The following is a 26,651-nucleotide window of genomic DNA, read 5'->3' on the forward strand; positions in this document are numbered from 1 at the left end:
AGTGTGGTTAACACACTTGAAGATGGGATGCCATCCAGAGGGACCTGGACAAGCTCGAGGAGTGGGCCCATGGAAATCTCATGAGGTTTAATAAGACCAAGTGTAAGGTGCTACATGTGCTTGCTGCTTGCTTGGGGCAACCCTCAGTATGAACAAAGGCTGGGGAATCAAGAGCAGCCCGGGTGAGAAGGACTTGGGAGTGTTGGTGGATGAGAGGCTGGACATGAACTGGCCATGCACACTTAAAGCTCAGAAAGCCAATTGTGTGCTGGGCTGCATCCAGAGCAGTGTGGGCAGGAGGCTGAGGAGGGCAATTCTGCCCCTCTGTTCTGCTCCAGTGAGACCCCACCTGGAGCGCTGCATCCAGCCCTGGGGTTCCCAGTACAGTAAGAACATTGACCTGTTGGAGAGAGTCCAGAGGAGGCCACCAAGTTGATCAGAGGGATGGAGTACCTCTCCTATGAGGAAAGGCTAAGAGAATTGGGATTGTTCAGCCTAGAAAAGAAAAGGCTTCAGAGAAATCTAATTGTTGCCATTCCGTACTTGAAGAAAGCCTACAAGAAAGATGGAGAGGGACTTTTTACAAGGGCAGGCAGTGACATGACAAAGAGAGTAGGTTTAGAATGGATATTAGGGAGAAATTCTTTACTGTGAGAGTGGTGAGGCATTGGAACAAGTTGCCCAGAAAAACTGTGGATGCCCCATCCCTGGAAATGTTCAAGGACAGACTGGATGGAGCTCTGAGCAATCTGACTTAGGGATAGGTGTCCCTGCCCATGGCAAGGGGGTTGGAATGAGATGATCTTTAGGTCCCTTCCAACTCAGGCCATTCTATGACTCTGTGATGACTATCCACAAAAGCAGTGGCACTCCTTGATGTTGTTCCTAATGAACAAAGCTCCAAGGGAGCTCAAGACTGGGAGACAGTCTGTTCAGCTAAGCAGAACTAGTATCTACATCAGACTAACAAAGCAAAATGACCATATATGCATCCTTTCAGTTATCATAGGAACAAGGTGAGACTATTTCACTATGTTTGAGGGAGTCTTGGATTATTTGTCTTACTAATAGTGTACTATACCTAAAAGTTACTATCTACTGGGCTAGACATAGGCTTCCTTGTTAGACAAAAGCTGTGGTACAGAATAGTCTACTCAGCTTGAAGATGCCTGGAATGAAAGTAGCCACAATATACTGTATGGAAGAAAAGATCTAAGAGAAATGAAGTATCACATTAAGAAAAAAAAAAACAGCTTAAAAAACTGCTTTCTAAAGAAGTTAGTGCCATTCTGGATTCCCAAGAAAACAGTATAGCTTCACATACGAGAATAGACAAAAAAATTAATGCCGGCCTGTGGTCAAACTAAGTGTACCTAAGGTACACCTTTAGATTTAAAAAACCTCTTAGCTTGAGGGTGATTAACAGTTTGGCAGACAGTTACTCCTTAGCTATTGGCTCCACAGATACCAGTCATGGGAAACACACTATAAATAGTACCACACTGCTGGGAAAGTGGTGGCAGATGGCAGGTTATCAGATGAGCCTATGTTTCTCTGTTCTAGGTCATCAGGTAATCTGTGTGTCATCCCAAAACAGGATGGGACACTGCTTATCATAAGCAAATTCTTCTAAGTTAGTAATATTCTACAAGGAATAAGACACTGGATGATGATGTTTCCATCTTTGATTAGTTACACTTGAAAGGAGGAGTCGAGGTTTTTAGATCTTCACTCCAGATGGATATAGTATCTGGTATTAACTGTACTGTGAGAATATGGGAGACTTGAAGACTTCTGAAAAAAACAGGAAGAAGGAAAAGGATAGAGACCAACAGGACATAAAGGAAGAGGGGTAAAAGAGAGAATGCAACCAGTCTGTTGCCGTGGAAAATTAAAGAATTTTTCAGAGGTAACTATGCATCAGTAGATAGATACAGGGTAAAAGCACAGACAGTAGTAGCTCAAGAGTAAACAAAAAGAAGCCTAAGAAGGAAGAGTGTTTCCTGTATTCTGTGTACCAGAACCCAAGGAAAGCAGTTTAACGGTCCTCAAATTCATGTGCATGCACACAAGAAAGTTAAGTTTTCAATCAGAAATCATATTGTCTTACCAGTGAGCAAGCCAGGATGTCAAGATTTGGGCAAAAAAAAAGCTTATTTATTAATGTTCAAGTATTTTAATTCAATATTATAAGATATATAGATAAAATTAATGTGAATACATGTGTATGTATACATAAATAAAGAAAAGCATTATTTTATGAGTATTATTTTATACATATATTTTTCAGCTGCTTTTTCAACTCCTTGTTTGTTCTAATACATACAAAGACAGACTGTGTCATTCACAGTCTGCTTGTAGCAAAATGCAGCAATTGTTACACTTACCTTTTCATCTGATAGCCATAAGACAAACAAATAAAAACCAGGCATTAAACATAAGCAAACCTCTCCTGCTTCAGTTCAGGACAAACTAGAAATTAAGGATAGCAACTCATATAAAAGATGTAATTACTAGTGCAACACTCAAATTTTTCATTGCAAAGATGTTTAAATTCGTATGATGCCTCTCCCTACACCACTCAGATCAAATCAACTTTAAACACTGCTTTCTTTATACAGAATCAATTTTCCCATCACTGACTGTCCAGAAGACTGATTCAGCTCCCTTCCCTTCTGTCATATATGAATGGATCAAACTTCATTGCTCAAGAAAAAGGACCCAAACTAACATGAAAACTGAACAGAGTAGAAGACACTAAATTTCTCAATAGTAATTGTAATGACTTCAGTCTGCTGTGTCTTATTTTAAACTACCAATATTTTATTTCACACCTATGTTTGAATTCTCAAAAGTCATTAGAATAAGCAATTATATTTTGGGTTTTTATAGCAGTATAATTTGAGAGTAGGGAAAGGCAACATGAAAGAAAGTAAAATCAGTAAAATATTTTTTTGCCATCACACAGGAGTCAGGATTCTCCTTCTCTTTCATTACCTAAATCCTAAAAGAATCTTTTTCCACTGGTAAACAAGTCACACCTGAAAATGATGTTTCCTGCACGGTCAGCCTTCCATGCCTTCACAAGAGCAAAATCTCCTGTAATTGACTTCTCCAGAATAAAGTGACGGCCGTCAAACTCTCGCACCTACAGAGAAAAGTACAAAACGGAGATATAGGTTTCTTCCAACAGATTTCTCATGTTATATTTATTTTATGGGGTTAATTTTACAGACTATTATATTTACACTTCTTTTTGTACTATATAAAGTTTTATCTGAAAAACTGTATAATAATAGAGAAGCATGAAAGGGCTGTAAACCCCAGTTTTGTTATAGTGTCTCAAGAACTGCATGTGAATCCATATTCCTCCTGCTCCATCTACTGGATTTAGACATGCTTCTTCCTACACATCTACAAGTTAACCAAAAACTGAAGTGCTGAAGCAGAATTGCTGAAAAGGTCCATAATCACTGCCCAACACTAGAAACCCCAACTCTAAAGTGAAGTCGATTTGAGACATGGTACTCAAATCATGTCATCTGACAGGTGGAATTTCATTTGATTTTCCCTGCATTTATGATCAATATTTGCAATGAATGATACTGTGCCTGAAGCCAAAATATGGAATTGACTCACAGTTAGTCTTTTAATCCTAAAGAGAGAGATGAAACAGCATTTCTCCTAACAATGTAGGTAGTTAGAGTATACACAAATAGTACTTGAGAGCTTTTTAAAATTTCTGAAAGGGGAAGGAAGAATGACAAAAGGGTACCAGAAGTCAGTTTGTCAGTCCCATAAAAGGAGATCTGAGCCTTTATAAAATAATAGTTCCATGCAAACTGGATGTGGAGAATGGAATTGAACAAGTCATGGTGGTCATATTATTAGTGCCCCCCAGTTATTAGACTGGGGAGACTTAAGAGAGATTTTCCCACAAAAGTCAAAAGGAAAACAAATGAAGAAAAATGTTATTAAAATTATAAGCTATTTAATAAACAAAGCATTCCTCCAAATGGTAAAACATCACAATGACATATGCAGTTAAAAAAATAAGGGAATAAAAGAGACTAAGTCAATGTCCAGATACTGCAAATAGTTGTGTATAAAATACATGAAAATCATGGGCTAGGGTGGAATTACCTTTATCCCAGAGATGTGCTCAAGGTAAAATTTAATACTGTATGCAGCCTACTTGGAACACACAGCAGTAGCCCCACCCATTTTTTCAAGTACAGTTATGGCATTGAGACATCTTCCCTTCTTCAAATTCTACATCCAATATCAAAATGAAGCACTTGTTTCTCACTTGAAAGCCACACTCTTTTTATTTCTTTGAAGTTTTAAACATTGAGACTAAATTGTATTTCAGATGTTGGGAAATTCAATTCCTGGAATTTGTGTCAACTGAGCTCTTCCCCGTTTAACAGGAAAATGTCCCGTTTCTTCTAAAGATAAAGTCTCAGGTGCAGCTGCAGTGCTGCTTACTGCATAACACAGGATTTAAGGAGCACCTGCCACACTAGCAGGAGGTTGTTCTCAGACCATTCTGTGCACTGCAGTGGCCTGGTACAAGATTTTGTTTGAATACACAGTGAACTTGATCAGAGAACAGTCAAGTGAAGATTAAATCAGCAAGGCAGGCTTTCACTTGGACCAGCTCACCCTAAAGCTGTAAAAGCTTTTTTAACGTATCACAAAGGACAGAAGAAAGCAGTCGGAGCAAAACTGATGTGCCTGGTACCACAGATATGTAGTTAATTCCATACAGCAAGGTTAAATTTGGCTCTTGTTTCTCTTGGAAATATGTTAGAAATTCATTTTTCAAAGCTGAAGGCTTCCGAATGGCAAACAGAACTCTTACCTCTCTTGGCTGGCTAGCAATGGCAATGGTGCCATCTGTGTTGTACTTGATGGGTGCACCCCCTTCCTGCACCAGCGTCCCATAGCCAGTACTGGTGTAAAATGCTGGGATTCCTGCTCCTCCTGCTCTAATACGTTCAGCAAGTGTACCCTATGGGAAGACATATTTAAGAACTTGTCATTTGGTAACAATAAATCAAACTCTAATGAATGGCTTGAATTAAATTAATTTTACATCCTCTCATTTGGAGCTTTTCCTTCTGTTCTCAGCCAACAGATGTGATCATCTATTTCTCCTTCCCATTTTAGCTCTCCTTTGTGGGATTGGTAGTGGATACGGCAAGAAATGCTTGATGCATGGCCAAAAGCTGCTCAAGTTGTGCTGTCACACAACTCTCTTCCAATTACCAAGCCCCAGCACTTGGTTGTGCCTCCTCTCCTTCAACTTGTTTTCCAACCCATTGCTCTGAGAAGAGTACAGAGTTCTTTTCCTCTTTCCCACCTGGCTACATATCCTAGAAGGGTTTTTTTTCTGTGTAAGTCCTCCATATTGATGTTTCGTTGTTCAACATCTTAAGAAAAACTTCAGAACTCACTCCAAGCTGAAACAGCCAAGGAGGGCAGATTAAGAAAGGGAGAGGGAATCCAGTGATCTCGGTTGCCCATGCCAAGAATACCAAGAAGCTGAAAGAGCTTCCTTATACTCTGTTTGACCACCCTGCCCGCACTCTGCTCTATGTCCAGCTGTACTACAGACATTAACAGCGCAAATTCCTCATCAGCCTTAGTTATGGACTTATGGCCAAAGATGTGTCTTCTTGTTTTCATTAATGTCATTTCCCAGATTTTTTTTATATTTTTCTAGAGTCAAAGCAAGACAAGATCATCATGGTCAATTATCCATCTCCACAACATAGGCTGCATTTTCCTCATTTATCCTGCAAGAAGCACAGTGACCTTCGGTAGGTTTTCAAAATGGTGGCAGGAGGCAGATGCAAACCATGTAAAGCCCTGTTCTAAGCAGCCTTTGCATTTCAAGATCTCACCATGACCTCTCCCTTACTGTCTAACATGGACACAACAGTCTCCCATTTTTCCTGAAGTTACACTTAACTTTATACAACAGGTTATTTTATCTTGACACAAATATTTGAAATCCCCCCAGCTCCTAGCAAGTCATTAATTTACATTACTGTTTACCATTATACACTGTAGACCCATTATTTCCATGTTGGATCTACACAGCTTATCTAGACTCCACAAAGCCAATTATATGTCTAACGAGTTCAAGGTCTTGTAGATAAAACGACTGAACATAACATTGGAAAGGAAGAAAAACTATTTTATGAGATTTATGACTTTCAAAACATGGGAAGTGACAAGTGCCTAGTTATTTTCATGTCTGCTGACTGGGTATAAGAGCTTTTCCATTCACCTCAGGGATTCTAAGAAACATTCTCTTACAGCATACTCATAGGCAAATTCAGAAAGTGTGAATGAGTAGATGGTGAGGTGGACTGAGAACTGGCTGAATGGCAGATCCCAGAGGGTTGCAATCAGTGGTAGAGAGTCTAGTTGGAGGCCTGTCATTAGTGGTGTCCCCCAGGGTCCTACACTGGGCCCAGTACTGTTTAACTTGTTCATCAGTGACTTGGATGAAGGAACAGATGCCTCTTCAGCAAGTTTGCTGATGATTCTGTGACACAAAGTTGGATGAGTGGCTGACACCCCAGAGTGTTGTGCAGCTCTTCATAAGGACTCCAACAGGTTGGAGAGATGGGCAAAGAACCATCTGAAATTCAACAAGGGAAAGTGCAGGGTCCTGCACCTGGAGAGGAATAACCCTGGGCACTGGTAGAGGCTGGGGGCCTGCTGAAGAGCAGAGACAGACCTGGAGGTCCTGGTGGACAACAAGCTGTCCATGAACCAGCAGTGAGTCCCTGTGGCCAGGATGGCCAATGATATTGCGGGGTGAATTAGTAAGAGCACTGGCAGCAAGTCAAGGGAAGGGATCCTGCCCCTCCAGTCAGCCCTAGGGAGGCCACATCTGGAGTGCTGTCTCCAGTTTTGGGCTCCTCAGGACAAGAGAGACTTAGAGCTCCATGAACAGGTCCAGCAGAGAGCAGCAAAGATGGTGAAGGGAACAGAGCATCTCTCTTATGAGGAAAGGCTGAGGGAGCTGGGCCTGTTCAGCCTCAAGAAGAGTCAGCTGAGAGGAAACCTCATCAATGCCTATAAGTATCTGAAGTGAAGGTGTCAAGAGGCTGGATCCAGGCTCTTCTCAGTGGTTCCGAGCAATAAGACAAGAGGCAATGGGCAGAAACTGAGGTACAAGAAGTTCCACCTGAATATGAGGAAGAACTTCTTTACTATAGGGGTGACCGTGCACTGGAACAGGTTGCCCAGAGAGGTTGTGGAGTCTCCCTCACTGAAAATATTCAAGAGCTGTTTGGATGCAATCCTGTGCCATGTGCTCTGGGATGATCCTGCTTGAGCAGGGAGGTTGGACCAGATGACCCACTATGGTCCCTTCCAACCTGATCCATTCTATGATTCTGTGCTTCCCAAGAAATGGAGCCCAAGATACTCTTCTCAATAAAAACTTAAGACCCTTACAACACAGAACATTCTTTGTGATTCTTTGACTGTTGTTTTTTCCAGAAACTTATATAAATATCTGTTTAAAGCCCAAAGGCCATGTGTCACCTCTTAAAATGTCACACACTAACATGCCGTATGCTTTAAAGGTAGAGCACCAATGTCTCAAAGGAGACCTCAATAGAATGTTACTGCTACTGATGATTCTGGGATCTCATTGCATTCAGGCGATTTGGGTAGCTTAGCAGTGCTAAAATAATTCAAACTATGGCACTAAAAATTAAAGTCGTAAATTGTCTCATAACACTATGCATAACACTATCTCCTAACTTGATTCCTGCCCACTAGATGGCACACACTGCACACATCCCCAAAAGATGCTACCACGGTGGGAACAGAGCAGTTCCCTGACTTCCTTCTCCTTACAAGGACCACAGTAGTGAGCATCATTCATGTCATTTTTAACAATCGGTAAGAAAAAAAATCCAAAAATCAAAAAATGTTCAATAAAATATACATACAAGTGTGCGTATATGTATATATATATAAAAATACATATATTTCAAATCAATATAATGTAACAAGCTATAAAAGGAATTCACACAGTGCAGCTGGTCAGTTCTTAACAGAACAGTTGCAGCACATGATCCTAAGATGGTGCATTGGGGTTGCAAGGTTTTGGCAGCTACAGGGGTGGCTTCTGTGAGAAGATGCCAAAAGCTTTCCTCATGTCTGACAGAACCTGTGCCGATAGCATACTGAACAAAGAACTTACGGCACAGATGCAAGTGCATCCAGAAAAGAGTGGAGTGAGAATGTGCTAGTGGAACAGCTCTGCAGACACTAAGTTGGTGAAGGAGGAGGGAGAGGAGGTGCTCCAGGTAGAAATTCCCCTGCAGCCTGTAGTGCAGACCATGGTGAGGCAGCTGTGCCCCTGAGGCCATAGAGGTCCACGAGGGACCGGCGATCCACCTGCAGTCCCTGGAGGACCCCACGCAGGAGCAGGTGGATGCCTGAAGGAGGTTGTTACCCATGGAAAGCCCGCATTGAAGCAGACTCCTGGGAAGACCTATGGCCCCATGGAGAGAGAAGCCCATGCTGCAGGAGGTTTGCTGGCAGGACTCGTGGCCCTGCAGGGGACCCACACCAGAGCAGTCTGTTCCTGAAGGACTGCATGCCGCAGAAGGGTCCTATGCAGGTGCAGTCTGTTCCTCAAGGACTGTACCCCATGGAATGGACCCATGTTGGAGAAGTTCATAAAGAACTGCAGCCTGTGAGAAGGACTCACATTGGAGAAGTTTGTGAAGGACTGTTTCCCATGGGAGGGACGCCATGCTGGAGCAGGGAAAGAGTGTGAGGAGCTCCCTGAGGAGGAAGGAGTGGCAGAGACAATGTGTGATGAATTGACCACAACCTCTATTCCCTCCTTGCCCTGCACTGCTGACAGGGAGAAGATAGAGTACATTGTGAATGAAGTTACAGCCAGGAAGAAGGGGAGGGTGGCAGAAGGGGCGTGGAGGGTTTAAGATTTGGGTTTATTTCTCATTATCCTACTCTGATTTGATTGGTAATGAACTAAATTGATTTCCCCAAGTCAAGTCTGTCGTGACAGTAACTGGTGAGTGATCTCTCCCTGTCCTTATGCCGACCCATGAACCCTTTGTTATATTTTCTCTCCCGTGTCCAGCTGAGGGGAGTGACAGTGTGGCTTTGCTGGGTGCCTGGAGTCTAGGCAGGGTCAACCCACCACAGATGGCAAGAGTCACTTGAACACAGGCAAAACAGTTGGATTGCAAAATAATTTTATAAGAGTACTTATGCATTAGTCTACTTCGTATTTTAGATTAAAAGAAATCACCAGTCTCTTAGACACTCCTTACCTGTGGTGTAAGCTCAACTTCAAGCTCACCAGACAAATACTGGCGTTCAAATTCAGCGTTCTCTCCAACATATGATGACACCATGCGTTTTATCTGCTTAGTCTGAAGCAGAAGACCAAGTCCAAAATTGTCAACACTGTGTAGAAAAAGCCAGACAACAGAGTTTTGTTGTAAACAAAGCACTTGATAAGCTTTAATGATTTAACAAGAAAGAACAAAGTTATCTCTCCCCACTAGGCATAAGGAATTGAAGACAAAAATCTAATTCTAGCTTGTAGGCAGGAAAACATTAAAACTATAATTAAAATCTAAGATTTCAGTGTTCAGACTTCATCTCTTCCTAGGCACAGAATACCTCCAAAACTTCCTTTTAAGGACATTTCACATGTTAACAGCTACAAATAACAGCTTGACAAGTGGTGTTATTTTACATATCCTTTAAAAAGTCTTACCAATTAATAGTCATACATGGCTTTGACTGAACAAAGATATATTTTTGTTTACACTCTTGCTCCCCAGAAATAAGGTGATTGCTTAGAAGTCCAAGGAGAAAGGCACATTCACATTTACAGCACTAGTTTGTATATGAGGTAACACAATATTTGTACAAATTTTCTTATTATAGTAAATATTTTAATTTCTTACTAAGAAATTGCCTACTCCAGCAGGGTTTTAGCGCTGCAGTCAAGATTTTCTTGTCTGTGTCAGTTTAAAGTGAATGACAAAGACGACATACAACATTTTTCTTGTGCCAGTGCTTCTAAAATTCTGATATTCTTTCTGACGTTTGTCATCCTATATATTGTGTACTAATGGAACAGGAATATATTTCAAGAATTCCTGTAACAAAAAAGGCTACTTCAATTTGAGGAAATACGAGGTTAAAATATAAAAATGGAAATAAACATAGACAATATTGTAAAGGCATGTTTCTATCACATTTCCAACACGTTATGCAGGATGACAGCAGACTGCTACATCTACACAAACCTCTTCTACATTTATGTTGGTTTCTGCAACTTATGAGCAGAGAACTCAGCACTTCCACTCCCCCATGGGAAACATGCCATGATCCAGAAACACCTTGCAAACAGTGATGTATATCTGCCACTAGTTGGCTTAGTTCAACATAAACTTAGTCACACACACACTGGCTTGAGATTTCAGGATAAGAAATACTGAAAAATGTTAGAATAATCCTTTAAGATTCAGCATGCTGTAACTAACACACACGTGCTTACAATATATGCATCCTGTTGAAAACACCACTGCTGATGGAAAGCTCCGAAAAGGACCAGATTAAAAAATTTTACTAATATGCAGTATTCACTTTCAAATATAAGACTGGTAATGCTTTGCCAGCGCTGGATCCCACACAGGGGCTGCAGTAGTGCAGGTGAAAGGAGAGGGGCCGAGTGAGCAGGACCAGCACCAGCTCTCCACCTCCAACCAAAACACTCACAACAGCTGCATGGACAGACATGCACATGCAGTCAGAAGGACTGTGCAACTGCATGCATAAAGAGCACTATTTTAAGGTTAGGACTATTTTAAGAAGATGGCCCACTTAATATGCATACTCAGGCATTTTGGAAACTGTATGGGAGGAAGTGAAACAAGCTTCTCTGATCTGGTTCTCTGAATTTATTCTGTGTTCTCTAGATATAAAATAATGTGACATATTATCAAAGCTTGCTCCATTCTCCAACTCTGACCTACTAAGAAGAATTTAAAATCTAGTTCTGATGCAACTTCAAAAATGTTGTGGTGCCAAAGCCTTGAGACTAAAATGTGTGTTGCCTGGAAACAACCTGTATTTTTATAACTCCCCACAGGAAAAAAATCTAGCAGTTTGAAACTGAAAGCACTGGGAATAGAATAGAAAGTCTTGTGGGCAAAAGGGATTAAAAATGAGAATAAAAATAAAAATGCTGTAATTTCCTGTATAGGTTCATTCAAATCAGGATAGTCCCCCTCAAAAGAAAACCATCAAACCCTGACTTCTCGTTATGAAAGGTAGTAAGCAAATATAACAAACCAGCCAACATCTGATGTCAGTTTAATGGGTTGGTATAACTACAGTGCTGTGTAGCAAAAGTACAGAGAATTTAAAAACTGTGCAGTGTTCTCTAGTGCAAGAACAAGGGGCAGCTTGACCTGCTTGCAAACCAGAGTTTGCAATTTCTGTGTATCATTTGGGTGGTTAACACCACTCTTATCATTGCAAAACTTGGAAGTTATCAAGTAGAAACAAGCAGACACGAGACTCCTGTATGCAGACAATTAAATTCTGAGTGCGCTTTCACATGAGAAAGGATGGCAACATGAGAAGGTCAGGGGCTGATCTCTAATGGTTGAAGAAATTTCTGCCTCATTTCACTAAGATCCATAATCCTTCTTCCTATGTTCCTGTGTTCCAGCTACTGGAACACACCGTCCTTAACTGGATTTTGCATATCATCCTGCAAGATTCCACGCAGGATCCCATATGGATACACTTGATTCCCCAATCTACTATTAAGAGGCATCTTCTCTCAAATAAAACAAAGAAATTAAGTAGAAAGTCGGCCAAAAGTTATTCTCTGCCACAGTCATGCCAAGTAGCTCTTCACTTAAGTCACTTTTTCTTGTCCCTTCAAATGCAGCCAAATTTGTTCAAAAACGAAATTGCTGTGAGGATCTGTCACTGAGCACACAGATCTTACAAGAACCTTATTTCCCTATCCCAATGAGAACAAGAATTTTACCTTTCAAAAGTCATGCACCAGGAGGCTCTGCCTGCCTGATAAAACAAAATTACTTCAACTCTCACATACATTTAATCTTTAGAGCAGCATCACAAAATCCTGTTGCTGTTACTCATATATTTATTTTAGATGTAAATTTCTTTAAAGAAATATATCATTGCCCACCTCTTTTTTAAGGATGTAACCTCCATTCAGGTTTCCAGGTAAAATAACCTTCTTGCTTTCCACATATATCAGTTTTCATCTCTCTCCAAAAACTCATTTTAAGGACTTCAGCCCATTTTATGTTTCCTATGTTTTCTCTTACATTTGAATGTTCTAAAAAACCAACGCTGCACACATAAAATGCTGTTCTCACTTCTGTTCTCCCAACCCTTTGCTTGTCATTTCACATCTCTATCAGATATTAAAATAAGAAAAACATTGTCTGGGTAAATTTCCTTCATTATAACACTTTACGGTCATTTCAAGTTAGTTGTTTTCCCTTCCCATATCTTGCTGCTTTCTTGGTTGTGTTGTTTCAGGCACAAAAGTTTGGTTTTGAACTTTTTAGCTTTAATTACTTTTATGTTGAAAGTGTTACCCCTAAAATATTTGTCTTTTAGGCAATGCTCTCCCTATCAAACAGTAACTATAAAAAGAAAAATAGAGCTTTTACTGAGTGAATGGAAAGAACCTATTCTATATCTCTATTTAAAAAGCTGGACTCAGTCCTTTAAAAATTTAAACAAAGGTGAGCACAATAAAAATGTTTTGCCCTAGATAGGAAAGAAGAGGGTGTGGTGGAAGCTGACATGCTTGTTATATATGCTATCGGAAAACGGAAAGTACACACTAGTGCTAGACAGAGAATGCTTTCTTTTACCCTCAAAATTATTAAGATTTCTAGAAGTTTCCCTGTTCTGTATTAGGATGAAATGTAAATCAACAGAATACAAGAAATATATATCAGAAAAGAGATCTAACTAGGCACTCATCAAGGACATAGGTGACCCAAGTTCCCCATTTCTACTGATGCAGACAAGAAAAATTACAGAGGTCTGGTTGTTTAGCAACATTTCTTCCTATTGCTTTGTCCCTCTCATACCTACAAAACCTTCCTGTCGAAAACTAATGTCTGCCTTTTCTAATTAAAAAAAGCAGCCAAGGATGACTGCAAAGATCTAGCCCACATATCTCCAGTATACTGGAAGTCAAAGGCAACATGTTGATGTTTCACTGCAGATAAACAATAATCTGCAGCCCTCAGACCTTTTTGTCTGGTGGCTCAAGCAAAACACATTCTACAGCATCACAGGGAAGAAATTACCTGTTTCCAAGCTGATAAAAGCCTCACACATCAACAAGCCCTACACACCTTGATGAAGCAAGGGATAGCAAATTGCATTCTTAGGCACAAAAAAAGGATCCTTCGAGTGTCACACTCTGGCACAAGACATATGATTGCTTATTGTTTGGGGATTTTTTTGAGTAAAAGGAGATAATTACAACTCTCTTCTCTCTCTGCCTTTGTGAAGACAGCTATATATGTCTTAAAAAAGTGGCAGTGTCAGAACAGACCGGTTCCCCTCACTGGAAGGTAAGCAGCATCAATTAGCATGAGGGCCTCCTTCTAGATTTCTTAAAGCGATGTGTTCCTCTACAGTCATTGTTAAAAGATTCTCCAGAACCTGAGACAGTATATTCCTGGGAGATCCCACAAGGCCAGAAGTCATTCGTTAGGAAAAATTACCATGAGTATCTTAAGTTTTGGAGAATTAAAACACATTCACCAATGAGAAGCCAACATGATACCCTACCTAATCTTTCTCCTCTCATAATCTGGGGACTGGAAAGATGGGAGGGTAACTACTTCACCGCTGAAGACTACAAATTGTGAAAGAAAAGCATGCAATATGAATCCTGGGGCAAAACTAGTGTTTCCTGCAACTAGCTATTGCTGCAGAGAAAAAGCATATTAATGGTTGGTCCTATTCCTGGGGAACGCTTTATGTAAAGCCATTAGTCAGCTTCTGGAGTCAGATGAGCAGTCTCTGCAGCCATCCAGCAAGTCCAAGTGTTGCATAATGAAGCAACACTTGAAACTTAGTAACAGATGGACTTGTTCCAGAGCTTGACATTTTCTTGGCAATAGGCTAGAAAACAATTTCCTCTATCATTCTCCATGTAGAAGAGGCTGTTTTTCTTCGTAAACATCAGCTTCTCAGTCTTCAAAAGACCTCCAAGTTACATGCAATTATGCCTTCAGATAGATCCACAATTCCTAAGTAGGACTAGATATGCCCCCCAACTAAAAAGAATGCATGAATCACTTTGTGTTTCTTAGTAACACAATCTTAAGCTTTCAGGCTCAGAGATGCCTGACTATAGCCTGAAATTTTACCAACATGAAAGAAGGTATGTGGATGAAAGCACCGTCTGTGTTCTTAGGTCCACAAAAATAAAATATAATTCTGGCAGTACCAGAAAGAGATCCTTTATAGTCTTTGTGCAGAAAATGAGTAGATGCCTACCTAGATGGCTTTTGCCAGAAGACATCAAACATAAGTACAGGCAAGGGCAAAATTAATGTGGACAATCAGTCATGTAACAGTTCTTGATTACTTCCCCAGTCTTACAGCTGGCTCATAGCAATGAGACTATGTCCCACAATAATCTCCCCATGTATTGCACTGGAAGAGTACTAAGGAGTCAGCTCAAATAATATTCTGTTTCTCCTTCTCTGTCCATCACTTCCAGATGGGTACACTGAATAGGGCAAGGTGAGGAACAGGAGTTTAAGAGAGAGAGAAAAACAGATTCAGCTCATAGAAAGGTAAATTATTCAGAGGTATGAGGTTTATTTGCCTTGTTGATTCTTGTCTTTAGCCAAATGTCTTGACACTACCTTAACCACCTTCTTTTTCCTAGGACACTTTTCCACCTGTCCAATTGCAAATTGCTTAATGGAAGGCAGAAAAGAGAGGCTGAAGTTCTCTCAGGGAAGGTGATGAGAAAGGAGGAGGAAGACAGAAGTATGGGTGCTGCCATATGCTAAAGCAGTCCTGGTCAGGAGAAGGAAGAAGTAGAACAGAAAACGGGGCAGTGGATCACAGCTCCCAGAAACCATATAAACTGTCTCATCAACTTTTCAGTCCATGGCAAAGGACAAAATAAACAGTGCACTGAATCTCTCAGCTCATCAGCCTGGGACTTCTTTCACTTTGAGCGGAGGAAGAAAAAAGAAAATAAGGGAGCTGTGGTTGTGGGGAATCATGAAGCTCAGCATGCAAACTGGCATGACCGAGCCTTAATCCCCCGCTATTCGTTCTTTACAGTGTCTGCACTGTACCCTTGTCCCTGTGCTACTTCAGTCTTCTCATGGGAACTCTGTCCTCTTCGCTCATCTCAGCTTCAGTTTCACAGCAAAATGGCAGTATTCTTCCTCCGCCATCCTCCAAAAATATCCTGTGAGAATGATGGGTGCAGGCATATAGGCCCAGAGCATCCAAAGGTTCAAAGGTAGATAATTTTTAAGAGGACAAAGTACTGTACATTGCATGGTTACATAAGCAGCAAGATCTCCTTCTTCCACATTCCTTTTTGCTATGAAATGGCATACTGTGTATTTATTACAAGTAAAACAACTCTACTGAGAACTTTTAAAATTCACCATAGTTTTCCTTCACAACGAAGTTTATAGGGTATAGAGTTAATCTGATAAATATTTGAATTTCATCATGAATACATCATACTTCAAAAGTCACTTGGTTGAAAAATAGGTTTAACTTTCATTGTCACTCTTCTGTAACCAAGTTGACACATTTCCTCAACCATGCTGAGTTCCACAGCTATATTGTTCTCATTTCCAATCATAACTAGAAAGTTATCTGCACAGCTGATTTCTAAATAGTTCCATGTAGTGCAAAGTTAGTACAATTTGCCCTGCCAAAATCCTAAATAACCTCCACACTAAAATTAGCTAGATGACCTGGGCAGATTTTCAGGGATTTGCAGTTCACACAGTGTCACCAATTTAAGAGCTGTAAAAAAGCATCTTGTTAGATTCTTTGTGAAAAATGGCGATGATTTTAAAAAAATGTAAACTGCTTCAAACAATCAACTCCACTGAAAATATATACCTTGCCTCCTGATTTTGGCAACTTGCCATGTGCAGGATTTTTAAAGAACCCCACTCTTCGCTCTCTACCAAGTGAAATAAGAGTCCTGGGCAACCTTGTATTTCACTTCTGAAAGTAAATTTAACTGGCACATTTAAAGAATTCTTATGCATATGCAAAAATGACATACACAACACTAAGACACTCTGAGCATCACCTTGATCCCATCTTTGTTTACATACAAGCCTCCTTCCAAGTCTCTCAGGCTTTTTCAGTTACATTTTAGCTTTCTGAATCAAGAGATTGTCAAATTCATTCCATTAAAATTACTTAATACCTAATACTATGTTGAAAAACATCGTAAGTTCCTGTGAATTTGGAATGCAACTTCCACCTGAAGGTACTGTTATCTATACATGGACATTTTAACATATTTTAATAAACATAATATAAAGATAGATAAAGATAGATAGATAGATAGATAGATAGATAGATAGATAGATAGACAGACAGATAGACAGACAGACAGACAGATAATTTTAGTAGCAATAATGATGGAATTAAGCCACAGGAGCTACATGCAAGAAAAAATGGGGAGTCTGTGGCAAAGATGGCGGATGAGTTTTGGTTTTAACAGAAACATACAATTCCAAACAATGACTGAAAAATGAGAAAACCTTAAACTTTAAAATGCAAAGCCTTTATCAAACCTGTCTTGAATTCAAAACATTTAATTGCTAAGAATATAAAATTGCCTTCTGTGCTTTAGAATATGGGGTGCATAAGTTTACCAATGCATCTGATCCCACAGAATAGTGCCTTATAGAGATTTGGGAACCACAAATAGCCCAGCCCATTAGGAAAGCAAGAGTATTATGCTCAACAGAACTAAGTAACTCCATTCAGGCATCATGACCAACAGTTCAAATGTTTATGTCAAAGCTATACTTCTCTTTCTTAATGTATAATACTGTAACTTCAAAAGACCTTCAAAAAGAGTAGAGAGACCAAAGGTTCAAAAAGCTGGTAATGCCTTTTAAGAACACTGTCTGAACCAGTGATAATCTGACTGCATGCTGTCAATCTCCTTTTAGATGATCACTCGGGTGATTAGTAATTAAGACATTAACTGTGACTTCTCTATTTTTACTGTAAGTGAAAACCTTCTGTTCAACACTATCGCATCCAAAAAGTATGCATATTTAACTCTCAAAAGCAAAGCCCAATTCTGACAGAACAGTCAGACCACGTCTGCAGCTACCACAGACAGTGGGCTTCGGTTATATCCAGCACAAATTCAGCTTACTAAGGTGGTAGAGACAGAGTGGAAGTGTTGATGTCAGAATATGGTTATACCCAAAATTAGTTATCCATTCCATTAAGCGCAATTAACTAAAAACAATAATTTCATTCGACTATTTAAACTTTCATTTTAAATATTTGGCTATGCTGACAAGAACACATTTTTTGTTGCAACATAGATCCTGAAACAACAGGTCTGATAGCCTGCATTAGGCATTAGGCTTAGCATGGGTTGACCCAAAACCTCCAAGTCCCAAGCTCCAAGTAACTTGAAATCAGAATGCAACAAGATACCACGAAGTTACAAGCAGATGGAAAAACAGCCACATGCAAGAATGTACTGTATACCAATCACAGTTATGCTGGGAATTTACTGAATCAATGCTTAAAACAAGCACCTACTGACATACGTAGAATGGAATAAATTTAAAAAAAAATGCAGCAAAACTTTAATAAAATGGATTTTGGTAGCTTACTAAGACAAAATACTCTAAATTTAAAGGACTTAAAAAACACAGTGTAAAGGAACTATTTAAAATATGAACTATATGAGCAAAACAAGTTATAAGGGAAGATATGAGAGGTTGTATTCTAGAAGCACATCCACCTATCAAGGTTATCTTTCGCTATCACCCTGCTTCACAAGCTTCAGTTTCCCCTGCAAGTTGTGTAAATAGCAGAGGTATTGGATATTTGTACTGCTTCCCTTTCAAACACTTTGCCTTGTTTGGCTTGGCAAAACAGTAACTGCTCTTAAAGGTGCTGTTCCACTGGCTAGCACACAGTGTGAGCACTACTGCAATGCACAGCAGCAGACAGTAAGTTTAGCAGTATGATGTTTCTAACCAGGGCCCCAATAAAAAGGCCAAAACAAGGACTTCACCTGCCAGCAATTATATGACTAGAACAAGTTCTTGCAGGAGGAATCTCCTCCCCATTACACTGCAGCACAGAACAGTAAGTAGGATGTGAACTTGTGAACATCCTACTCCTTTAAAGTTGTTTCCAGAGACTGCCAAGCTGAACCTTCTTTCCAGCTGAAAGAGAGCTGGCAAGAACACTTCAGGACTTCCTAATTACTGCTTTTCCCTAGATGTAAGAGAATCGCTGTCTCCACTGCCGCTATTTTAGTTATAAACAGATAGCTCTCTGACACATTCCGTGGTTCACAGGCATTTGACTTAATCCATGTAGCTGCACTGCTCTCCAGAATAGGTTGTCTGTCTATGTACTTGGCTCCTTCCCTGCTCCAATAACAAGCTGCCTGCTAACCCCACTGCAGGATGAGAAAACCTAGCCACAACCAATTACCTCCTGTTTGCTAGAAGAAAACAGCTGCAGTCAGGAAGCTGAAACACAGCAGGGCATCAACTGCAGCACAATGTCACCAAAGCAAATACACTGGTGTGGCATCTTGAAAGTGGCCAATTACTCATCCCATAAAGTGCCTGACATCTCCATATTAGAGGAACAATTAACCCTTTGAATACTACTGTTGCAGGGAATATGACTGCTGTGCTACTTCAGTTGTAAAGACATTTATTAGTATTGCAATACTTGATTATACCACTATGCTTCTGGACATGGTATCAGAAGATGCACAGTATTAGAAAAGCACGCTTTTTGACATGCTAATTAGAAGATTAGAAATGATATCAATTGCTGCGATGAGAATTCTGACTCTATTACTGACAACACCTGTGTTTTCACCTGGTTCCCAAATCCTACCAAACTGCAGTAGGCTAAGTTCCATATAAGAATAATTCAATAAATAAAAACAACAGATAAAACATGTATTTTATTATTAATTAAATTTCAAAATAAATTATACTGTTCAACTTGAGAGCAAAACTTGTATTTTTACAAACTAGACTTTTTGAAGACTCTAGATGTCCTTGAGCATTTTCAAATTGTTACACTGTTCTGTGAGGAACTCCCCAGACTTCCATAAATGTTAATGGAAAACTGGTTTCCAGGAAAAAAGGAATTAAATTTTGCTTTCCTGCCAGCAACCAAAAGCTTTACAGAAATCACTTCAGCCGCAAAGTTCAAAGAGTTTTCAGGAAAGTTAACATTATTTCAACAAAAATTAATTCTAACCTATAACATCACAAACTATATGCAGAAAACAATGCAAAACATCTTCTTCTCCATTCTGTTCCACAATGCTCCTCTTTCCACTTTTCCTCACAGTCAAACTTTCACCTCCCTCTCGGAAACATCTGTGCAATCTCTCTGTGGACATATATGTGTGTCATCCAAAAATAAGACGATGAAGAAAGTTAATGATCCCTAGTGACTGACCTTTCTACTCAAAACTGTCTTTCCCTCTCCTTCTTCCAGCAAAAATTGCTTCCCACAAGATCCTAAGGAGCTTAAGTTTTACTGTGTATGTACCAAATACCAAAACAAATAATCTCTTATCCAATGAATATGCAATTCATATTTTGCATATCAATATTTTTATTTAATTTCATTTCTATTTTCTTAAGGCATTCAACAGAAGTGGCTGTAAATATTTTTCTATATGAAGATCATTAGGTATTGTGGAGTCTACTGCAATGAACAGCTGCTGTAAAAATAAGGCCAAATGAGAAGCTGAGAAATTACATGTGGAAGAACTATTCTCACTGTCAAACCCACTAATGTGAAAATATTTTAAAAAAATCAATCAAAAATTTCAAGACTTATTAAAGAGCCTCTCCATTCTTTTATTGCAGATGTTCTCCACTGTTTTTTGTGTTGTTTGGGGTTTTTTTAAAGTAACAAAAATACAGTAGGAAGGTCAGAAAGCACCGAATTGAGTTTAAAAGTATATCATCATTTGGAAATGCACATGTACAAACATAAAATCACTGACAGTACATTTAAAGCATCTAAATCAGAATTTTTAGTTACAGTCAACTAGTTGAATATATATAAATGTACATAATTGCAACTCTCTACAACAGTGACAGCTCTTCCCTGACAAGGCTGAGTATACATACATACTGTACTCTCTGGGCTCATTCAAAAAATAACACTTTCAAACCAAGCTGTGTGGTTAATATGAAAATGATGATGGTGAAAATAAAAGGTTTTTCATATATATCAGCATTTTCCTGTGAGTGGAATATTTACTCTGTACCTATTAAACCACAGACACATGAATACCTACCCTGCATTGTTACTGACTGCAGTTATTCCCTTTACTCCAGTCTTCAGTAAACCCCCAATGAGGTTTTCAGGAATCCCACACAATCCAAAACCTACACAAAATACAAGAAAACTGAATATGTAATAACTGTTTGAAAGAACACAGATTATTTAGAAGTCTGGGAATTAAAAATCTTTTCTGAGTAAAACAAGCTCCTTAGCTGACTAAATAAATCAACACTTCTGGAAAGATTTGCACCCTAGTACTGTAATCTCCTGGTCAGACTTCTTCCCAGTTTGCATGAAAGCCCTTTAGCCATCAGGGGATCTGCTCACACACAAATGGCCTTTGGGGAAGGGCTCCAGGGCCTTGGCTCTCGTGACATCCTAACCCCTGTACTCATTATTTCTCCTTCCCTTTCTACCCACCCAACCTGCAGATCTCTGCTGCGCATCCCATACAGCTTAGCCTATAATTAGGTGATAAAAATCTGGGAATCTGAACACCCTTGGGAAGATGTGTAACTGGAAGCACAGTAACCCAAATCTCCACTCAGGCACAGGTGCCTCACACTCCCACTTGTTATGCAAGAACCCAGTGAAATGCCATGTCACATTACAGTACTACCATTTCACAAAATTGCAGAGTCAGGTTGGAAAAGACCTCTGAGATCATCAAGTCCAACCTATCATGGCCTCAGATCTTTTCTTCAAACAACAACCAACCAACCAAAAAAATATTTTGCCACAAGGAATTTTGCCTCATTATACATCTCCAGTGAGGTTTCTCATGTTTTACAATGTTACATTCATTACCTTTTCAATATCAAAACAACCTTCAAAATACAGAAATCACTTTTTTTCACACAGATGGAACAGTATGAAATTGTGGAGGCATCTAGAATATTCAAAGGCTCAAGTCACAGTGAAAGTCAGTATGATACAACTTCTTGACTCTTCTGGAAATGCCACACATAACGATTAAGTGTAACATAGATAAGTATTATAAGTATATGTATCTTCACTTCCTAACAGCAAAAGCAGATTACGCAATTTGTTCAAGGTCACAGAGACCGAAGAGGCAGATACAGGATATAGAGAATGTTACCATGAAAATAATCAAACCAAATCGTGAAATAACTATGCTATCTTGAAGGAGCCCACGTTGATTTTCTGGATTCAAACTAGGACAAGTAGAGTCCAATATTTTTTTAGTGGGAAAGAAAAGTAATGATGTTTCTGAGGCTTTTTCCCTCCCCTAAGGCACAACCTGGATTTTCTCACTGAAAGAGTATGCCCCTCACGGGCAGAGTAGGAAACCACTTGTTTAAAAAACCATGCAATTCCACGAATTCTCAAATTAGTTAATATTAAAAGAAACATGGTAAATGAATAAAAAGTATCTCATTAACAGAACGTGACTGCATCCTTAAGGAACTTAAATATTTACCACCAACAAGTATAGTTGCCCCATTGGGTATATCTTTTACAGCTTCAACAGGATCAGTATAAAATTTGGTGTTGCGATGAGAGCTGGTAGAAAAATAGCATCCACAAATCTGGAACAATAAAAGAAACAAGCAAATGAACAAAAAGCATTATACAGTAGCTTTATAATGAAAACCATGCCTCTGGTTACATGAAAGGGAAAATATATGAAAAAATATATTGCTACTGTAAATACTTAACATGGGGATGTGGGGGAAAGAAGGCCACAGGTCTTCAAAACAAAAGAATTCCATCCTGAATTGCCAACAAATTGTGACTTACTGCAAACAGATTTACAAATGGAATTCCTCAGCACAAATTACAGCAATCCACAGACTTCTCAAACCTATATACTGCCATGTGGAACTTCAAAGATATCCAGACACTAAACATAAACAGAAATTGCTGAAGCAGAGAGGCACCATCACCACAAAACTTGAATGGAAGCCAAGGAACAGTATGAAGGACAGCATTGTACTGGCAGTATAGTAGGCAGGGACACCCTTCAACAGAGTGAACTTTCCCCATCTTCCTGACATAGTCTTAATGCTTCCTAACAGAGTCTAAGGCTCTCTTTGTGTTGTTGAAGAACAGCCCAGAATCAGGGAGACTCCAAAAAATGTGTGACATATGGAGGGCAAGAGGAAATCAATGTAAGTCCCACCCCCAAACAGACACTTCAAAATGCAAAGCCATTACAGAGAAGTCATAATAACTCATCTATAACGTTCTTAGGTTACAGTCACCTTTTTTTCCCTTTAAGAATTTCCAACTAATATCATGCACTAATACTAACCAAGTACTTGTTCAGGCACCAGAAAAAAATTGTAATTTAAGCCACTACATTGATACAGTCTCAATAAATTGAGAAAATCTGGAAGCTAAAGTACTATCAACTAGTGTTTCCACTTCTTTATTTGATAGGAGAAGTGAAAATTTTTAGATTGTGAAAGAGGAACAAAAATTAATAAATAAACAAGGTGATCAACCAATGTTTTAAAGACAATAGCTAAATTCTTCCCTGAAGAGCTGCCTTAAGATACAGTTACAACTAGGACAACAATTTTTGGCTCAGTTTCAAGATTACACAAACTGTCCTCTTTCTAAAATTAAAGCTGCAAGAGTTTATACTGAATATTAAAAAGACTTTCTGAATGGAAGCTTACAGCCTTCCCAGTGGAAACACTGACATTCCTCTGCTTTTATGGGCTCAATCAAAAATCAGTATGTGGGTCATGAGAAATAGTGTCAGGTGAGAAAGACTACAAGAGCCTTCCACATGCCAAATCATACTACAACCATTTCTTCACTGATCCATGATATTTGAAAAGTCATAGAGTCAGGTAAAGTCCCTCGAGATTTGTCCAAAAGGAAACATTCTACCCATCTTTTAAAAGGGTAGAAAGCAGGACCCTGGAAACTACTGACCTGTCAGTCTCCCCTCTGTGTCTGGGAAGACCATGGAACACATCCTCCAGGAAGCTGTGCTAAGGCACATGGAGGACAGGGAGGTGATTTGGGACAGACCACGCAGCTTCAGCAGGGTCAAGTCCTGCCTGACTAACCCAGTGGCCTCCTACGGAGTGACTTCATAATGGATGGGGGAAGGGCTACAGATTTATCTGCACTTCTGTAAAGCCTTTGACATGGTCCCCCACAACATCCTTCTACTTTGGAAAGAGACAGATTTGATTGCATGGACTGTTTGATAGACAAGGAATTGGTTGGATGGTCACATCCAGAGGGTAGTGGTCAATGGCTCAGAGTCCTGATGGATACTGGTGATGCACGGTATCCCTCAGGGGTCTGTACTGGGACCAAGACTGTTTAATATCAATGACGAACAGGGATCGAATGCACCCTCAGCAGATCTGCAAACTTGGTGACACCAAGCCAAGTGTTGCACTTGACACCTCAAGGGACAGGATGCCATCCAGAAGGACCTGCACAAGCTCACTGAACTGGCCCATGGGCATCTTATGAGGTTCCACAAGGCCAAGTACAGCGTGCTGCATGTGGGTCGGGGCAATCCCAAGCATGAGTACAGATGGGGAGAAAAGCCCTGGTGAGAAGGACTTGGGGGTGCTGGTGGATGAGAGGCTGGACATGATCCAGCCATGTGCACTCACAGCCCAGAAAGCCAAATGTGTTCTGAGCTGCATCCAAAGCAGTGTGGCAAGCAGGGCAAGGGAGGGGATTCTATCCCTCTGCTGCACTCTGGTGAGACCCCACCTTGCACACTGCATCCAGCTCTAGGGTCTCCAGTACAGGAAAGAAGTGAACCTGTTGGAGCATGTTCAGAGGGGAACCACGATTAGAGGGCTGGAGCACCTCTCCTCTGTGAGCACAGGTTGAGAGAGCTGCAGTTATGCAGTTTGGACAAGAGAAGGCTCCAGAGAGCCTTCAATACTTGAAGAAGGCTTACAAGAAAGATGGGGACAAACCTGTTAGTGGGGCCTGCAGCAATAGGACAAGGCATATTGGTTTTAAACCAGAGGACGGTATATTCAGACCAGATATAAGGAAGAAATTTTTTTACTACGAGAGTGATGAGACATTGGAACAAATTGCCCAGAGAAGCTGTGAGTGCCCCATCCTTGGAAACATCCAAGGTTAGGCTGGACAGGACCCTGAACAACCTGATCTAGTTGAAGATGTCCTGGCTGATTGCAGGAGGCTTGGACTAGAGGACTTAAGTGTCCTTCCAACCCAAACTATCCTATAATTTACGATTCTCTTAGAAACATTTTTTCATAATGACAATAGGCTGAAAAGAGCATCTCTCCTGGTCCCATTTGGTGTGCAATTGACAAAAGAAGTATTAAGTGCTGGCAGCCTTGTGAGCTGCAGTACAACTGGGCTGCAAGCAGGCTCGACAGCCAGGGCTGAAAGGAGGCCAGGGCTCTGCTGTGTCCTTGTACCTACTCATAGGAAAATATTTTAAAGAGGCCACGTGGCACCTTTTCTTTAATCTTCCCGTCTGCATGCTACAGTGGTGAACAGAGCAGCATGTATTACACAAGCGTGCATTCACAGGTTGTACATCACTTATAAGAGTATCTGCCCTTCTATACTAAATATGTTCCTTTCAGTCTCTTTCCCATCCCCTTGCTGTTTGAAAGGTGGGCTTTCAGGGAGCTGAGGTGACAAAGGATCACCCATGCTGTCCTGCACACTGGAGCAGCAAGCTAAGATCTCAGGATCTGGCAGCACTTCTGGCAGCCCAGTTTTAAGAAAGTAACACAGGGATGGATGAGTTCTTGGAATAACCAATTGAACTGAAGTAAATTTTATGGAAAAGCAAAAGTATGACTTAGCAAAATAAAACCTGGAAGCGCTATGTGCTAAGATTTATCATCAGGAGAAGTAAACATGGGCATGAGAAGGTGAGCTGTTTCACCTAAGTAAAAAAAGAAAAGTCACAAAGAGACTTCTTCTTTTCTTTCTTTCTGAAGAAAGAAAGAAAATAACTTGGCTATGTGGGCTGGAAACCATTAGAGCCATGAGGTTTGGCAGGAAGGCAGTAGGAGATGGCGGGGCTGCCAGCGAGGTGCGCACACCTGCCGCCACCCCCGGGGGCGGTGAGGGCAACGTGGAAACACACAGTAACACGCTGTAACTGTGCCGCCTTCTGAAATGCTGGGGAAATAAATTTTAAAAGTACGTAAAAAAAAAAAATTAAAAAAACCAAACCAAACCAAAACCCAAAAAACCCCTGCAAGCCAAACCTCCGTGACACTCTCCCAAGGTCACCGCATCGCCCACCCACCGCCGGGGCCGCCCTGCGCGGGGGCCGCGCTCTGCCTCCTCTTCCGCCCGCCCGGCCCACGGAGCTTCCCTCGGCACACACCCTTCACGAAACAAAGCCGTCGCGGCCCCGTGGGGCGGAAGAGGCCTCTCCGCGGCTGCGGGGCGGCCGCCCCCGCCCGGCTCCGGCCACCCCCGCGGGACACGGTTGGTCCCGGCATGGGCGCGCTGGGCGAGTTCCCCGCGAGTCAAGCCGGCGGCAAGGGGCATGGCGGAGGGCTCTGGAAGGCGCGTCTGCAGGGCGTCTTGAGCGCCTCCTTCCGCCGCCCCCCGCCCTTACCTCGCGCCCTGCGCGCGGCACGGCAGGAGGATGCGGCGGCCAGGGCTGCCAGCAGGAATTTGAATCGCCGCCATCTTCGCCGCATGCGCGGCTGTCGGGGAGCGGAAGCGAGGGCGCGGGCGGCCGGCCGGGGCGGGCGGGTGCTGGTGCTCGGCGAGGCGAAGAGGGCGAGCAGGAGCGCGGCGGCGGACGGGGATCCGCGGGCGGGAGTGCGAGGGGCTCGGCCCTGACCGCCCGCTGACGTCGGTGCGGCCGAGGCGGGGCCGGCTGGCGAGGCCGGCCCGGGGGATGGCGCGGCAACGGAGCCCCCGCGCCCGCTCCGTTCCGCGGCGGGGAGCAGCTGTCCAGCTCTCCCGGCCGGCGAGCCCAGGGTGTGCCGTCGCTGGCGCTCTCCCACGGGGAGGAGCAGCCCCTACTCCGGTAGCTGCCACTGACACCGCCGGCCCATCAG

The 26,651-nt window shown here is 41.3% G+C and overlaps 1 protein-coding gene across 1 annotated transcript in view; it reads right to left on the bottom strand.

Moving 5' to 3' along the window:
• The window catches only part of OXCT1 (3-oxoacid CoA-transferase 1), an 87,290-nt gene extending 61,209 nt beyond the window's left edge, over positions 1–26,081 (bottom strand). Inside the window, exons 1-7 of the mRNA XM_029959034.1 lie at positions 25,879–26,081; positions 24,346–24,451; positions 22,076–22,184; positions 20,648–20,738; positions 9,342–9,477; positions 4,865–5,014; positions 3,042–3,148 (exon numbers count right to left, since the gene is read on the bottom strand). Of these exons, the coding sequence (XP_029814894.1) occupies positions 3,042–3,148; positions 4,865–5,014; positions 9,342–9,477; positions 20,648–20,738; positions 22,076–22,184; positions 24,346–24,451; positions 25,879–26,081 (902 nt within the window). The remainder of the gene's footprint in view (positions 1–3,041; positions 3,149–4,864; positions 5,015–9,341; positions 9,478–20,647; positions 20,739–22,075; positions 22,185–24,345; positions 24,452–25,878) is intronic.
• Between the last annotated feature and the right edge of the window lie 570 nt (positions 26,082–26,651).

This window comes from Manacus vitellinus, unplaced genomic scaffold, assembly GCF_001715985.3.
Source record: "Manacus vitellinus isolate BGI_N305 unplaced genomic scaffold, ASM171598v3 scaffold_18_pilon, whole genome shotgun sequence".
Lineage (NCBI taxonomy): Eukaryota > Metazoa > Chordata > Aves > Passeriformes > Pipridae > Manacus > Manacus vitellinus.